Source organism: Oryctolagus cuniculus, chromosome 8 (assembly GCF_051225735.1).
Source record: "Oryctolagus cuniculus isolate XC-2025 breed Fujian yellow rabbit chromosome 8, ASM5122573v1, whole genome shotgun sequence".
Taxonomy (NCBI): Eukaryota; Metazoa; Chordata; class Mammalia; order Lagomorpha; family Leporidae; genus Oryctolagus; species Oryctolagus cuniculus.
The window spans coordinates 96603614-96621267 of NC_142874.1; the positions used below are offsets into that span (position 1 = coordinate 96603614).

General features: G+C 44.4%; 1 protein-coding gene across 7 annotated transcripts in view; it reads right to left on the reverse strand.

Annotated features, from left to right (window-relative positions):
- Positions 1 to 12451: 12451 nt before the first annotated feature.
- The window catches only part of RAP1GDS1 (Rap1 GTPase-GDP dissociation stimulator 1), a 167569-nt gene continuing 162366 nt past the window's right edge, over positions 12452 to 17654 (reverse strand). For all 7 annotated transcript variants that reach the window (XM_070047837.2, XM_070047841.2, XM_070047840.2 and 4 more), the window contains one exon: positions 12452 to 14245. In XM_070047837.2, coding sequence (XP_069903938.1) covers positions 14118 to 14245 — 128 coding nt within the window. In that variant the 3' untranslated portion in view covers positions 12452 to 14117. The remainder of the gene's footprint in view (positions 14246 to 17654) is intronic.

Below are 17654 nucleotides of genomic sequence, written 5' to 3' on the forward strand. Positions count from 1 at the left end.
GGTAGTGTATATTGGGAGTTTTTTGTGCTTCCTGTACTTGGATGACCTTTTTGTTCTCAAAATTGGGGAAGTTTTCTGTTATTTCACTAAAAAGGCCTTCTGATATTTTCTGTCTTTACATGCCTTCAGGAACTCCTAGGACCCATATGTTGGTTCATTTGATAGTGTCCTGTAGATTCCCAACAATGTTTTTTTTAAATTTCTTGTTTTTGGTCTGACTGTAAAATTTCCAGAGATTTGTCTTGTAACTTGGATATTCTTTATTCTGCCTACCTGAGTCTGTGGTTAAGGCTTTCCACATTTTTTATTTGTTGTATGGAATTCTTCATTTCCAGTATTTCATTATGATTTCTTTTTAAAATATCAATTTCATGGGAAAAATTTTCATGTCATGTATAGATTGCTTTAGTTTGTGGATTTGCTTCTGATTATTTCTGAATACTCCTCATATTTTTTTTTTTTTTAAATTCAGTTTCTGGCATTTCTTCAATGTCTTCATCTTTATAGCCATTGTCTCTTATCAAATGATTACAGCCCATATCTCTCTTCTTCCTGCGAATGGGCAATGACTCTCTGGTATGCTGCTTAGGTTAGGGGAGGGTTGGGGTAGGCAGTCCTGTTAGACCAGTGGTATAACACTAAATTGTAGCTGGGGTCCACAGCCTGTCGGGATCAGTGCAACATAGGGGTAGGACCAATACTCTCACTGCTATGAGCTTTCTGCTACTGTGTTATACTCCTGGCCCAAGACTGTTGCAGATACCACTTGGTCCAGACGCTTGATCAGCAGGCATTAGCCTGAAGACAGGCCAACAGGATTGCCCTGGTTTGGTTTTTGTCAGCTCAGCACTGAGTTCCAAGGGAAAGCTCTGTTAACTCTCTGTTCTACTGTACAGCAGATGGAGTCATTCTCCACTCTGTGCTATTTACTGTTGGGAAAGTGGTGGTGGAAGCAGTCCTTTTGCATGCCTGGCCTTGGAGCAGAAGTCACAGGTCTTTTCTAAGTACCAGTTTTCTTTTTTTTTTTTTTTTTCTTTTTTTTTTTTTTGACAGGCATTATGGACAGTGAGAGAGACAGAGAGAAAGGTCTTCCTTTGCCGTTGGTTCACCCTCCAATGGCCACCGTGGCCGGCGCGCTGCAGCAGGTGCACCGCGCTGATCCGAAGGCAGGAGCCAGGTGCTTCTCCTGGTCTAAGTACCAGTTTTCACATGATAACCTTGGTACTGGGTTCCAAGTCTAAATCCTGGACTTCATTCCCTCTCCTTCCTGCATCTTCTCCACACTGCATTTCTTGGAGTTAAGGGTAGGGTGACACAGACGACTCATTCCTGCCTTCTTCAATGCATCTCTTATCATACTAAAACCAGATACTATGTACCATAGTATGGTACCAGGTACAATAGTACCTGGTTTCCTTTGCTCTTGTGAAAGTAGTTTTATGCATGAAGAGTTATTCAAATTGATGCTTCTGTGGAGAACTGATTGTTGTAGGTCTTGTCCCGCTGTCATCTTGCTCTGCTTTCCCAGCAAGAAGCTCTGGTGTCTGAAAGAACATGGCTTTTCATTAGGGGCAGTAGGTTGGGGTGGATGATGGTTCTGTCTGGGACTATGTCCAGTATGACTGGCATGAGAGCAACCAGATAACTTCTTCAAAAAAGATGTTGCGCATAATTTCAGGTGGTTTGGTGGGACAATCTGAGCTGTTTGTTTTTTGACAGGCAGGGTGGACAGTGAGAGGGAGACAGAAAGAAAGGTCTTCCTTTTTCCATTGGTTCATCCCCCAATGGCCGCTGCGGCCAGCGCACCATGCTGATCTAAAGCCAGGTGCTTCTCCTGGTCTCCCATGTGGGTGCAGGGCCCAAGCATTTGGGCCATCCTCCACTGCACTCCCAGGCCACAGCAGAGAGCTGGACTGGAAGAGGAGCAACCGGGACAGAATCCAGCGCCCTGACTGGGACTAGAATCTGGGGTGCTGGCACCACAAGCAGAGGATTAGCCTATTGAGCCACGGCGCCAGCCTTCTGAGCTGTTATTAAATGTGTTTACCTTATCCTGCTTCCTATCAGTTAGTATTAGCAGACACCAGTCTTGTTTATGTGATCCTTTTGACTCTTAATCCTATCATTATAATCAATTATGAACTGAAAACTGATCACTTTGACTAGTGAGATGGCACTGGTACATGCCACCTTGATGGGATTGAATTGAAGTCCCCAGGCACGTTTCTAACTACCGTTTGGGGCAAGTCCGATTGAGCATGTGCCAAACTGTACATCTCCTCCCTCTCTTATTCCCACTCTTATATTTAACAGGGATCACTTTTCCGTTAAATTTAAACACCTAAGAATAATTGTGTTAATTAACAAGAGTTCAACCAATAGTATTAAGTAGAAGAAAAAAAATACTAAAAGGGATAAAAAAAAAAAAACCCTAATAGTATTAAGTAGAACAAAAAAAAATACTAAAAGGGATAAAGTATTAAGTTGTTCCTTGACAGGACAAGGGCTGATCAAGTCATTGTTTCTCATAGTGATACATAGCAGACTCATAGAATGGCAGATGTCCTAAACAGCAGTCTGGCCTCAGAATCAGCCCTTAAGGCATTCAGATCTGGCTGAAGAGCCCATGAGAGTATTTCAGGCATGGAAAGCCAAGATACTGTGGCAAAAAAAAAAAAAAAAAAACAAAAAAACAAAAAAAAAACAAACAAACAAAACCAAAAACAAAACAAACAAACAACCAGCAATAACAAACAAACAAAAAATACACACAAACAACAACAAAACACACACACAAAAACAAACCTAAATGGAAGATCTCTGTGAGTGAGACCCCAGCAGAAAGAATGGGCCATCAAAGAAGGAGGTACCTTTCTCTGCAGGGAGGAGAGAACTTCCACTTTGACTATGGCCTTGTCCAAATAAGGTTGGAGTTGGTGAACTCAAAAAGCTTCCATAGCTTTGGCAACTCATGACAAGAGCCTAGGGTGATTACTGACACCATAAACAAGAGTGTCAATTGTTAAAGCAACAATGAGAGTCACTGTGCACATTGTCCCCATGTAGGATCTCTGCCTTAATGTGTTGTACAATGTGAATCAATGGTATAACAAGTAATCAAACAGTACTTTACACTTTGTGTTTCTGTGAGTGCTAACTGTTGAAATCTTTACTTAATATATACTAAATTGATCTTCTGTATATAAAGATAATTGAAAATGAACCTTGATGTGAATGGGATGGGAGAGGGAGTAGGAGATGGGAGGGAAGTTATGGGGCGGGGGGGAGGGAGCCACTGTAATCCAAACGCTGTACTTTGGAAATTTATATTTATTAAATAAAAGTTAAAAAATGTTTAGATAAACATCTGGAGTTGGTGGCTCAGAAAATCAGTACTTTTTAATTTATTTTTTATTTTTTTGACAGAGAGAAAGGTCTTCCTTCCGTTGGTTCACCCCCCAAATGGCTGCTACAGCTGGTGTGCTGCGCTGATCCGAAGCCAGGAGCCAGGTGCTTCATCCTGGTCTCCCATGTGGGTGCAGGGCCCAAGCACTTGAGCCATCCTCCACTGCCTTCCCGGGCCACAGCAGAGAGTTGGACTGGAAGAGGAGCAACCGGGACTAGAACTTGGGGTGCCGGCGCTGCAGGCAGAGGATTAGCCTAGTGAGCTGCGGTGCCAGCCCAAAATCAGAGTACTTTAATTGCAGTGGTTTATTTGGCAAGTAATTGCTCTGAACTTGGTGAAGCTGGAAAGAAAGGAGGTCAGATAAAAGTCTTGGGATACTGATGTAGTCTATGCTTTCCTGTTTGTCCAAATAAGGTGAGCCTTTTATTGGCCAGGTAAGGCTCTCTCTGAGGATTCCAAGGAAAATGTGATTGCCTTTGGATGTTACAATGCTTTTCTGCTTGAGCTGCAGATCAGAATCACTTTCAGAATTTTCAAGACTTCAGGCACCCATGCTCTAGCTCCAAGGATTTGGTTCTTTAAGTGTTGGATAAAACACACCTGGGGACCCTGATACAATGCAATGATATGTGAATTTAGGAAGTGCTGAAGGGAGCACTGAGGGCTGAGGGGACGTATGAAACGTCCCTGTAGACGTGGGTCTGCTGCAATGAAGCCCAGGTGACCAGGTGACTCCTCTCCAGGAGTCTCTAGATACCTGAAATCTGCCATATGACAACCAGCTCATGGTTACTGTACATGAATCTGCATTCCCTCCTGTGTCCTACACCTTGCCTCCTCTCTAGTCCTGAACTAAGCGTTAAGAACTGTGAAGGGTTGGATTACCCTACGCGAAGCTAACAAGTTAATCTGCCACAGTTTCATAGATGCTGAAAGATGGCATGAGACTCCCAGGTCAGAGCCAACAGACTTCATTACTCATATTCCTGCAGGTAGCAAGAGTTTCATGTCTGCAATAGCTCCTCTGTCCCCAAATCCCACAGGGAACAGTGGTCCAAATGGATAATACACACAACCCAAATTTGTACCCCAACTGAGGAATGCTAAACTTAGTCTACTTCTAATATTATAAAGGGGTCAGCTAACAATCCTGGCCAATTTTGCCCCTGGAGGACACACTGCTTTTATTGTGTAGTAAAAATATCTGCCCTCTGCCCCAGAGGGAGATGCTGGCTCTAAGACTGTTATAGAAACATGCTTGAAAATACAGTTTTGTGACAAAAGCTGTCCTTTCACAGAAGAAACGAACACCCATAGAGAACTGACTTCTAACGTTAGGGACTCGTCATGCTTACCTATTAATCTCCCTGATGCTAACCTACCCCTTTACCCATTAACAACAACTCTGCTGTAGAACAGAACACACAGCAGCCATACCAGTGTCATGCTAACCTTGATTTAAACAGCTAAATGGCTGAGGTCTCTTCCCTATCTTGTATTTTTTCAGTCTTGTTTCTACTTTTCTTTCACATGTACCCTCTGCCCAGGATGCCCAAATAGCCCAGACCCTTATCACTGTTTATATCTCAGTTACAACCCTTAGTTCTTTGCTTAACAGAGTCTCTCATCTTCCAACATAGTACCTGATACGTGCAGGAAGTGTTGAATCAGTCTTTGGTTAGGATGGCCATTGTGTCAAAGTCAGGTTCTTTGGAATTTTTCTGTTGAGTTATAACTGGTAGCTCTAGGGCCAACATGGTGGCAATGTGGTTTAAACCACTGCCTGTGACGTCAGCATCCCATATGAGTGCTGGTTCAAATCCCAGCTGCTCCACTCCCTGATAACATGCCGGGGAAAGCAGAAGATGGCCCAAGTACTTGAGTCCCTACCTCCCACATGAGAGACTCAGAGTTCCAGACTACTGCCTTCAGCCTGGCCTAGCCCTAGCCATTACATCCATTTGGGAAGTGAACCAGCAGATGGAAGATCTCTCTGTCCCTCCATCTTTCAAATAAATAAGATATTTAAAAACAGCCAAACCTGGTAGCCCCAATTGTTTTAATCCTTTAGACATGATTTCTGTAAGTTCTGCAGCCACGGCATGACCAGCCTTGTAAATCAAGACTTCTATTCCAAATAGTAGAAAACCATACTCTAGGGGTCTCAACAGGCAGGTGCGTGTTTCATGGGGTCAGTGTGAGGATTTTCAGTACATGTGTGGTCCTCCAGGTCATTATTGCTCCTTCCTGCTCCACTGTCCTCAATACGTAAGACTTCATCCTCATGTTTATACGTATCATTGCAAGAGGGCTGCTGTACTTCTGGGCCCATATCAACACTTGAGGCAGGGGAATGATAGAAAAGGGGAGCTTAGGGCCAAAGGTCCATCTGCTAGCAGTCCTTTGCCTTTCGATTCACTAAGGGGAGTCCTTTCCGGGGATTTGTGTGGAACTGTAGTGCAGGTTTGTAGAGCTGGGGCATTTGAATATTTTAAGCTTGGCATATTGTTGCCTGAACAAAATCGGGCTTCTGTTAACTAGGAAGAAGGGAGAGCTGGGTATTGGGTAAGCACCTCATGGTAATCTGCCTCGAAGACATTTTCAACTCTTTTTAAAAGACTTTTTATTTGAAAGGCAGAATTATAGAGAAGGAGAGAGCCATCTGCTGGCCCACTCCCTAAATGGCTGCAAACAGCCAGGGCTGGGCAAGGTGGAAGCCAGGAGCTGCTTCTGGGTCTCCCATGTGGGTGGCAGGGGCCCAAGAACTTGGGCCATCTTCTGCTGCTTTCCCAGGCCATAGCAGAGAGCTGGATCAGAAGTGGAACAACAGTAACTTGAACTGGCCCCCATTTGGGATTCTAGCGCTGCAGGTGTTGGCTTAACCCACTCCAAAATGCTGGCACCTCCCTTACTGATGTCAGTCCTTTTCAAATATGGCATTTCTTTGAGGGGTGGGTCCTGGGTTGTCCTACCCCAAAGGAAATAGGGTTTGGCAACAGTTCCTGAGCTATTGACATATTTCAATTCCCAGTCTATGCAGTCCTTGGTGGCTTGAGGCATGGAGTTACTTGGCTTCTGAGCCTGCTGAGGCCTAGGGTTTATTGCCCTTGGATACATGATGCTGTTGAGAAATTTCCCAGGGTATTCCTCTTTGCTGGGGTCTTGGTTGGAAGTGGATTGTAACTCCTGGTTGTATAAGCCTTTCTAAATAAGGGGATTCGTATGTGTGGGGGCTGGCTATTGAGAGGGAATTGTGGATTATGAGGTTATGCTGGGAGTTCAGTAGATGTAGCCTGTGTTAGGTAGTCTCCAGAGGAAGACCTTAAAGAGCGGAGTTCAGTGAATTGGGTTAGCAGGATCTGATATTGCATAAGTGCTCCTGACTCGTGGGATGCCTTTGGCCTCAGGAGAAGGAATGCATTCCTGACCCAGCTTAGAAGGGACTTTCCGGATTCCTGTATGACCCCTGGGTGCTCCCAGCCCTCTGAGAGGATAGGAGGGTCAGCACCAGTTGCCTCCTATTAGCAGGATGAGATTGGCACAGAATCGGGCATGGCTTGCAGCTGTTTGTTTCCATGTTCCTGCCATTTGTCAGACTGCAGCTGCCACTAGCCCTCAGGATGTCAGATCTTTTCTCGAAGAGGATGAAAACAGTGCACAGGTCATAGAAATGCTCTCAAGTATTTGAACCTGCACCAGTGGGGCCTTCCCAGTGGTGCTGCTCCTCCATGCTTACACATCCACAGACCCAGGCCTCCAGGGGCACCGGAGTTAAGGTGTACACAGGATAGATGAGGTGGGGACCCTCACTGGCTGGAGAGACATGCCTCGTCCCACGGGGACTGCACAGCTGCATCCTTCTCTCTTGGAATATGGAGTCAGTTCCCATTTTTAAGGAAAAGTTGGATAACAAGATTTTTATGCAACAATCACATAAATTTCAAATGTTTAAAACAATTGATTTCCCCCCTCCCATTTTTGTTTAAACATGTGGACAGACCAAACAATATGTGCAAGGGTCTTGAGTTTGCCATCTCTGGTCTATGGAGAAAGAAATGGTGTGGCTAGGTCATTGGATGGTGAGGAGTGTTACATGATGGCTCTTGTGAAAGAGGCTCCCCACCCTGTCCCTTCTCTGTGTGAGCCAGCCTGGAAAGTGTTTATCAGCTTGGAACACATCGGTGGTGGCTCACAGGCTGGGTGAGAGGTGTGAACATGCTGGCAGTGGTTGATGACAGTGCTAAGAGGCAGTTAGACTGCCACTACCTGAACACTGGCTCCACTGGTGCTGGTAGGTGTGCTCTGCCCCTCCTCCTTGAGGGTGATCCCTCTGGTGCACTTGCTGAGAGGATGGGATACATGGTGAGTGGGTGTATGTGCTGCAATGCCTGGATGCCCTGTGGAGGTGCTGCTGTGGGTCTCCTTAGGAAAATGGAAGGCTTGGCAGGAGTAGGGTGAACAGGAAGTAGAATGTCCACCTAGGGTGCCACATGGACAGCCTGATAAGGATCCCCAAGGAAGAAAAGTGGGCTTCTGACTTAGGAGTAGGGGCCGAAAATAGAGGGACTGACAAATCAGATAGTTCTTAGTTGATGAACTCTGCTAGAATCTGAAAATGCTCACAACTTAGCATTTGGGCTTTACTTTCCTTTTTTAAATTTCTCCTTATTTTATTTGAAAGGTGTGTGAGTGGGGGAGAAATTGGGATCTTCCATTCTCTGGTTTATTCCCCAAATGTCTGCAACAACCTGGGCTGAAGCCCCGAACCCAAGCCAAATCTGCAGGGTAGGAGCCCAAGTACTTGGTCTATGACCTGCTGCCTCCCAGGGTGCACTTACAGCAGGAATTTGTGTCAGAAGCAGAGCCAGAACTCCAACCAGGCACTCTGCTATAGGGTGCAGGTGTCTCAAGCACCGTCTTAACTGCTGCAACAAATGCCCACTCCTAGGTTTGTTTTCCAAAACTCAAAGTATACTTTGAATGTCCAGATGTGGGGAAAAGATTAAGTAAACTATATCCACAATTGAACACACAACCAGGAAAAATGAAGTTTATAAGGGTGGGCATTTGGCCTACTGATTAAGATATGTCACTCAAGACACTCATATCCCTTATTGGCCTACTAGGTTCAATGCCAGCTTCTTGCCGATGCAGACACTGGGAGGCAGCAGTGACGGCTCAAATAGCTTGGCCACTGCCATTCACATGGGAGACCTAGATTGAGCTTCCAGCTTCTGCCCATCTCACTCACAGCTGATTTGGGAATTTGGGGAGTGGGAGTAAACTTGTGGTTGGGAGCACTGTTTATTCTTTCACATAAATGGAAAAAAAAATTGAGTCATTAAAATCTCATGATTCCTAGTAACATGACATATTCTAATTGTATAAAGGGAGATAAAAGGACAGCGCTACTGGTGATCTAAAACTTCAGCTGTGTAAAAGACCCACAGGGCAGATGCTGGGGGAGGGTGGGCCAGATGTCATTCTGGAACTTTGCATCAGGCATTAGCCACAGGTTTAACAAGTCATGCTTTTAGAGGCTAAGTGGCTGTCAAATTAGGCTAGAACGTTAAGTGCATGGTTAATCTCTAGAGTAGCAGGAAACGAATTTTCATCAGATGCTTTTCTTAGGTCAGTTATCATCTTGCTCCCACTCCTCATGGTTCAGGGAAAGTCACTGCATTGCTCAATTACATGAAGGGAACAAGAGGCAAGAGCTAGGGAAGGGGGCAGCAGGCCTTAATAGTTGCTACCTTGGGATACCAGGTGGCTCACTGACTCCTGTGCTGTCGTCACTTCCTCCAGCTTCTGCTGGACCCTGGGGATGAGGCTGTGTGGGTGAAAAGAGCAGAATGAGTCATTAAAAGGACGTCATTGTGGGAGAGGCTGATGGAGAGTGGGATGTGTTCTAGAAACTCAAAGGGAGGGCAGGGCAAAGCAAGCACCTACTGATGGTAAATTGGGAACTATTTTGGGTTTCCCCAGAGGTGGGACTACTCAACCTTCTCCTCCCTCAGAAGTTCTAAGTTATTTTAGGTGTTTGATGTGCCTATGGTAGACATAGAGGAATTAAGCAGCAGAAAGTTGAGATCAAGGTCCGAGGCACTGAGCTGCTCTGATGGTCCTGGTGGTGGGAGGATGCTGACACTGGGAGAATGCGGACAAGTCCTAAAGGAGAGGCTTTTTTTTTTTTTCCCTGTGGGTGCACACATGGCCCGAGGGTAGGGCGTGTAGCCAGCATCCAAGCAGCAGGTAGTGCCTGCCTTTCAGTTATAAGGCATGGCTCCATTCTTCAAAAAGCAAAAAAGCATTTGGCTAGAAGAGAGGCCCATTTTTAAAGATTTATTTTATTTATTTGAAAGAGTGAGAAAGATCTTCCATCTGTTGGCTCACTCCCCAGATGGCTGCAACGGCCGGAGCTGCACCTATTTGAAACCAGGAGCTTCTTCTGGGTCTCCCACGGGGGTGCAGGGGCCCCAAGGACTTGGTCCATCTTCTGTATCCCAGGCCATAGCAGAGAGCTGGATGGGAAGAGGGGCAGTTGGGACATGAACCGGCACCCATATGGGATTCTGGCGCTTCAGGCCAGGGCTTTAACCTGCTGCGCCACAGCGCTGGCCCCAAGAGAGGCCCATTTTGAAACAGATGTGGTAGTAGCAGTAGTAGAATCCCCTATACTTAGGAAACAAGAGGGAGGCTCTACACTGTTTCTCTTGGGACAACTGCAAAAACACCAGTAAGCAGCCCAGGGACTGAGGGAGCAAAGGCCATGTGCCAGTTGCCACCTAGCTTGAGTTTGACTTCTTTGTCATTTGGTTGCAGTATACAAAGAGTTGTCACCATTTAGGTTCCTATATGGTGTTATGAACAGTAGACATGTGTCCACCGTCCACTTCCTTTTTTAAAATTCTGTCCACTTTCGATGTGTTGTTAGAATATCTGTGGCCATAGCTAAAAAGCTCAATTTTAAAAAAAGGTTTGTTATTGAGGAAAAACGTTAATACAGTTTAGTTATATTGACTGAGTCATATTAATAAAAGCTAGTCGAACTGAGCTACTGTCACTTCACAATGAAAAGGGCTGAGACAGGAAGAGAAAGCCCTGTAGAGGGGACTGATATACAAGGATTTTCTGCAGACCTGGTCATCTCCATTTCGGGGAAGTGAGGGATTATGAACTCTATGCAGAGTATGGCTGAGAGCCCTCAAGCTATTGAGAGACACCTTGTCTTCGGTTCAGTGGTGATATTTTGAATTCTGTCAGCTGGGAATCCTGTGGAGGGGTGGGGGAAGTATAAACAGGAATATATCACACTTCCATCCAACCATCCAGCTTCTAAAAGTTTTGTCACAAAAGTTCTGAGAAGTAGGAATTTCTAAACTTGTTACACTGAGAAGCCAGCCAGCCCAGGGAGTTAAAGTAACCTGGCTATGGTCACAAGAGCCAGTATGTAACAGTACCAGGTTATGACTACAGATCAGACATTATCCAGACCACCCTTCTCCTACTCTGACACTGTCGAAGTAGTTATCTCAACATTTCAGGCAGACATCCCTAATAAAACACTTAGGAAGCTTTCCAAGAGTACTTCAAAGAGTTTGTAGAAAATAAAATGATAAATTTATCTTGGTGTGAAAAAACTGAAATGCATACATACAGGGAATATTCAGAAAGTCTGAAGAAATACACATTATGAAATACGATGCATGGAGTTCAAATTTTGCACCAAAATAAACATGTCTAAATTCCATTTTCCATGAACTTTTGCAAGTGCTTTGTACGTGGGTGTTTGTACATGAACGTAAAGAGATGATACCTGTGCAGAAAAAAGGCCTCTGTTTTCCAGGTTACAACTCATCCTACGTATCATTAAGTACCTTCTAATAGATACTTATGTAATTCAAGCATCATGGTTTCCTAGAGTTAAATGGCTTTTAAGCTAATTCTTGTAACAGCTGGATACAAAGGTAATGCTCACCTAAGTAAATGTCTTTATCCAGACATCCTCAGCCGGTGTGCTCGACAGAATTAGTATTTTCTAATGATATGAAAGGGCATTTCGTTTTTGAATTCTTCACGTGCAGGGTTTCTCCGAACATTTCACATTGCTGCTTCCATCTGACAGTTGCCTCCCGTTCCACCCATCAGGAAATCACTTCAGAAATGAAAAATCTTAATTCCACATCTTCCTTATCAGTATGCCCAAACATGTTTTATCAAGGAAAACACTGGATTACAGGCTAGTGTTTGATCAGTTTTGTTCTGAGCATCAAGAAGTTACCACCTAGGGTGGGGTGGGGTGGGGTGGGTGGTCAGTGGGATTCCAAGTTGACAATGGGGCTGAAGGCAGGGGGACTATTCTAGTGTTTCACCCAGCCAGCCATCTTTCCCCTGTTCCCTGGGATTTTTAGGCCTTTTTTCTTTTCATCTATGCTCTAATCCTGGCACAAAATGATAGTTAAAGCTTTGTTGTGCTGTTCTGCCTGTATCCTCCCTTAGGAAGCACACTGAGTAGATAGTAAACTAACTCGTGAGGTTGGTGGTAGGAGATAAGGGAGGAGCTAAGGGACGGTACAGCCTGTAACCTGCCTCCCACTGCCATGGCACAGCAGTGCAGGATGTAACTGGGTGGACCCTTGTCATCTTAGATGCATGGTCTTCTGGTCTTTTTATAGAACACTTAGTCACTCAAATTGCCCTTTGTTTTGCTAGAGATGAGAATTGCTAGCATATCGGTGAATTGATTGCTGGAAGCTGGTCCAGATGGCATCTCCTCTCAAATCTGATTTTAGAATGTTCTGAGGCTTTCTGTAATTATACAGAAAGGGACAGATCCTACTATCAAAACTTTTTCCCTTTAAGTCAAACTACCTAAATCTCAAATTTCCTATCGATCGTCTATCTGGAATTAGTTTAGGGAGTCTTGAAACTTCATGGAAATAGGAATTTTATTCATTCAACAAATACTGACAACCCACAGTGAGCAAGCACTGTTAGAGGAGCTGGAGGTATATGTAAAAATACACAAAACCAGACAAATGATGCTACTGTAGTTTGATATACCATTTATTAAGTTATTAATATGCACAATCTATTATGCAACATGTTTTTCAAAACCTATAAAATATAGTCCACTATCCAGTCCAGAAGATTGACAATAAACAAGATCATTCTTACAGTAAGTGTAGCATAAGAACTCACAATAGTCCCTTATTTGGATATCCAAGGGAACAATCAGTTAAGATTATTTACCTCCATTAGGGTTTTAACTTCCCTGAAGTATAGTTGTTTTATTGGAGTCGAAAGTCCAACTTAGCACACCTATAGAGATGTGCAGCATCTCATGTTGGAGGGGAGGACACTTGTCACCTCCTTGGAAGCCCCTGCCACTATCCTGCACTCCTTCCATATTGGAGCCATCTTGTCTTAGGCCAACAGTGGTCAAATTCGGGTACAGAGAGAAGGCAGGCGGGTCACAGGGATGCTCTGGTTAATTTATGAAGATTGTGTTTCAAAGCGCTAGAATACCATGTGGTGGTGGTGGCAGTAGTGAAGAGTACACTCTGTTTTGCCAAGGGAGTCTTTATGGTTACTGCCATTCTCAGTGGGAAAGTGGAGGTGGACAATTAACAGTGACAGGTATGAGACCATCAGTGGAATGAACTGGACTGGCTACTATGGCTTTTATTACTTCCTTCCTTCCTTTAGTCTAAACAAGCTTATTCATCTTTCCTCCTGTGTCCTGCTAGTTCTAATAGAAGATTTAAAAGGACTGTGAAAGATGAAAACCTTTCACCTGAATGATGAGAAGCAGCGCACACACACACACACACACACACAACCCCTCCCCCCATTCTTCAGTGAGCTACCATTTCCTCACCTGAAAACAAGTACTAAGTGACTTGTACAAGTGTTGGACAATGCTGATTAACTCATGGAAGATATTCTGAGGTGAAACTGCACATGGATCAGAATCTAAAATACAGGTAAAACCCAAATGCTCTAATGTCAGATTCTTCAACCCCTAGTTTCACATTGAAAATTACAAGGTTTTTAACAGTAAGGTGTTAATGACAGCCAATTAAATATGGCATCAGAAACCTCAGGATGTCTTGCCAAATTTGTGGCCATTTTAGTAGTCTACATAGTTAGGAAAAAGGAGAAACCATAGGGTAAAGATTGAGAGCGTTGGAATTTTATTCAACTCTAGGTACCATGAGTTTGACATTAGTAGGTAAGATTAATGAATGTACAGCCATACAGTTTTTTGGTCACTGTGCTTCCCGAAGCACCAAAAAAGGAGCTATTTTTACTATTCAGTTTCATTTTCAATAAGCTAGACAGGTCCTGCTGCGTTCTTTGTTTCTAATTTACCAGTACATTATTATGTGGCTTACGGCATGTGAGGAGCAAGTCATTATGTAGTACCAAGTTTATATCATCAAAGGACTACAACATGCACATTCTAATTAATGTAGTTCAAGCAACAGGAATACAAGAGAACAGTTATGGGTGGAGACCTGTTTCTGACAAAGCCATGTTCACACTAACTGTGGGTTTAGAAATCTTATTAGGCAGGTACCTACAGCAGTTCTTCCATTGCTATGGGAACATTACACGCATGCACAAGTGATATGGTAAAGAATGAAGCAGAAGAGGCAGCTGGATGGAGGACAAAGGGGAGTTCAGAGATGGGAAGATGCTGTGCGTCTCAGCTTTCCACAGTAAGTCTCTGCTCTGTGAGAGAGGCCTGTTGGGCAACATTTTTGTTCTCATGACTGCGAAGCTTGGATATAACATCTAGAAAGGCCAAATCCTGGACTTCCTTGTGTAGAGACTCTGGAAGACAAAAATAGATAGCAGATATGCTTCTGTTAGTTGTGTTTTTAAAATTTTGACAGGTAGAGTTAGACAGGGAAAGACAGAAGGGTCTTCCATCCATTGTTTCACTCCCCAAATGGCCACAATGGCCAGAGTCAAGCCAATATGAAGCCCAGAGCTTCTTCCAGGTCTCCCATGTACTTAGGCCATCTTCCACTGCTTTCCCAGGCCATAAGCAGAGAGCTGGATCAAAAGAGGAGCAGCTAGGACATGAACCAATGCCCATATGGGATACTGGCACCACAGGTGGAGGCTTAGTTGGCCACTACATTTTTCTACCAAAAATATATGCCCAAAATGTTTATTTTGATGAATCTGAGATATAATTCTGGAGAAAGATGTAGCAGTAGTCGAGGAATATGTTAAAAAGTCAGAAACTTTGCTTGATATATATTTTAAAGATTTATTTGAAAGTTGTAGTTACACAAAGAGGCAGAGAGAGAGGTCTTCCATCCGCTGGTTCACTCCCCAATTGGCTGCAATGGCCAGAGCTGCGCTGATCCAAAGCCAGAGCTTCCCTCAGGTCTCCCATGTGGGTGCAGGGCCTCAAGGACTTGGGCCATCCTCCACTGCTTTCCCAGGCCATAGCAGAGCACTGGATCAGAAGTGGAGCAGCCAGATCTCTAACCAGTGCCCATATGGGATGCCAGTGCTTCAGGCCAGGGCTTTAACCCGCTGTGCCACAGTGCTGGCCCCAGAGAGGCCTTCCATCTGCTGGTTCACTCCTCAATTGGCCGCAAGGGCCAGAGCTGCGCTGATCCAGAGTGAGGAGCCAGGTGCTTCTTCCTGGTCTCACATGGGTGCAGGGGCCCAAGGACTTGGGCCATCTTCTACTGCTTTCCCAGGCCATAGCAGAGAGCTAGATTGGAAGTAGAACAGCCGGGACTTGAACTGGTGCTCATATGGGATGATGGCACTGCAGGTGGCAGCTTTACCTGCTCTGCCACAGTGCCGGCCCCTATTTGCTATATTTTTATAAAGATATATCTGATGTTAAATTCTGTAGTCTAAGATTGATTAGGATAATGAGTTATAATTAAACATAGCTCATTGTATTACCTCATGTTTCAGTTATGTAGTACTTAACCCTATCATGAGTTCAAATATGAAAATGATTTTGGTAAGAACCTTGGTAACTGCTAAAATGTATACTTTTTGTTCTTTCTACAAATTTTTCTGACAGTGTTCTACCTTTCAGATTTCCTATCCTCCTCTTTCTGGCTTTCTTGCTCCACTTAGTGTCAATTACAGGAAATTGGAGAATTCCCTTTAAGACTAAAGTCAAATATGTTTAATATAATCACTCTTCAAATACCTGTGTTTAATAAGACTGACATATAAAACTAGGACCAACATTTTTAGGAGAAATAGAGAAAGCCATGCTAGAATTCATATGGAATTTAAGTACCTTGAATCCACAAAGCAATCTTGCAAAACAGTATTACTGACTTCAAAACCTAATGGAGGGGGCCGGTGCCGTGGCTCACTCGGCTAATCCTCCGCCTTGCGGCGCCGGCACACCAGGTTCTAGTCCCGGTCGGGGCGCCGGATTCTGTCCTGGTTGCCCCTCTTCCAGGCCAGCTCTCTGCTGTGGCCTGGGAGTGCAGTGGAGGATGGCCCAAGTACTTGGGCCCTGTACCCCATGGGAGACCAGGAGAAGCACCTGGCTCCTGCCATCAGATCAGTGCGGTGCCGGCCATTGGAGGGTGAACCAACGGTAAAGGAAGACCTTTCTCTGTCTCTCTCTCTGTCCACTCTGCCTGTCCAAAAAAAAAACAAAAAAAAAAAAAAAAACAAAAAAAAAACCTAATGGAGGGGCCAGTGTTGTTGCGCAGCAGGTTAAACTGCCACTTGGAATGCAGGCATCCCACAGCAGAGCACTGATTTGAGTCCTGAGTGCACCACTTCTGATACAGCTCCCTGCTAATGTGTCTGAGAAAGAGGCAGAACGTGGGCCAAAGTATTTGTACTCCTGCCACCCATGTGGGAGACGGAGTTCTGGGCTTCTGGCTTCGGCCTGGCCTACCCCTGGCTATTGTGGCAATTTGAGAACCAGTGGATGTTTGACCTCTCATTATGATATTCAAAACAGTGTAGTACAAGTATAAGGACAAAGATACACAGGGGCAGGTGCTGTGGTATACCAGATTAAGCAGCTGCTTGGGACTCTTAAATCCCATATTGGAGTGTCGGGGATCAAATCCTGCCCCGTTTCCAATTCAGCTTTCTGCAGTTGTACATGCTAGCAGGCAGCAGATGATGGCTAAACTACCTGGGTTCCTGTCACCCACATGGGACGTCCTGGCCCAGCCCTGCATGTTACAGGCATCTGAGGAGTGAACCGGTGGATGTAACCTCCCTCGCACTATCCTCCTACCACTCTGCTTTTCTGATAAATAAATAAATTTAAAGGGGGGGTAGATCCACAATCTAAATGAAAGAGCTAAAACTGATAGGACTTGTAGAAGAAAGCATAGGGGGAAAACTTTGACACAGGATTTTAAAAATGATTCCTTGGGAACAACGACAAAAGCACAGGCAACAGAAGAAAAATAAATTGGATTTTATAAAATTGAAATAGTTTTGTGCATGTAAGGACACCACCATGAAATAAGCCAGGAACAAAACACAAGTACTGTATGTTCTTTTTCTTAGAAGCTAAAGTTGATTTCACAGAAATGGAGAGTAGAATAGTGGCTGTCAGAAGCTAGGAAGGGGAGGGAGGAAGAGACAGGCTAGATAACATCCCAAAAACATAGATAGGAAGAATAAGTTCTAGGGTTCTCCAGCACAGTAGATTACACACTTATTACCTATGAAAGCACTTCAAAAAGTTCATGGACAATGGAATTAAAAGTTTACTTTGTAGAAAAATTTTTGAAATTCATGTAAAGTTTTTCCATACTACTCATTTTCATGAACTTTTTGAAGACCTCTTATATGCAAAGGCTTCCAAATTTTTGCACCAGGGGCTGGTGGTGTGGTGTAGTGGGTAAAACTACCACTAGCATCCTATGTGGGTGCCAGCTGCTCCACTTCCAATCCAGCTCTCTGCTAATGGTCTGGGAAAAGCAAGTGCAAGTGTTTGGGCCCCTGCCACCCACATAGGAGACTTGGATGAAGTTCCTGGCCCCTGGCTTTAGCCTTGACTAGCCCTGGCTGTTGTAACCATCTGAGGGGTAAACCAGCACATGGAAGATTACCCCCCAAACTCTGCCTTTCAAATACAGTAAAATTTTTGCACTAAATAAACATATATTTGTTTGAAAAGCTGTGACCAAAGATGGCTATCTTCCATCAGCTGGTTCACTCCCCAATGGCTACAATAGTCAGGGCTGGGTCAGGCTGAAGCCAGGGGCATTCAATC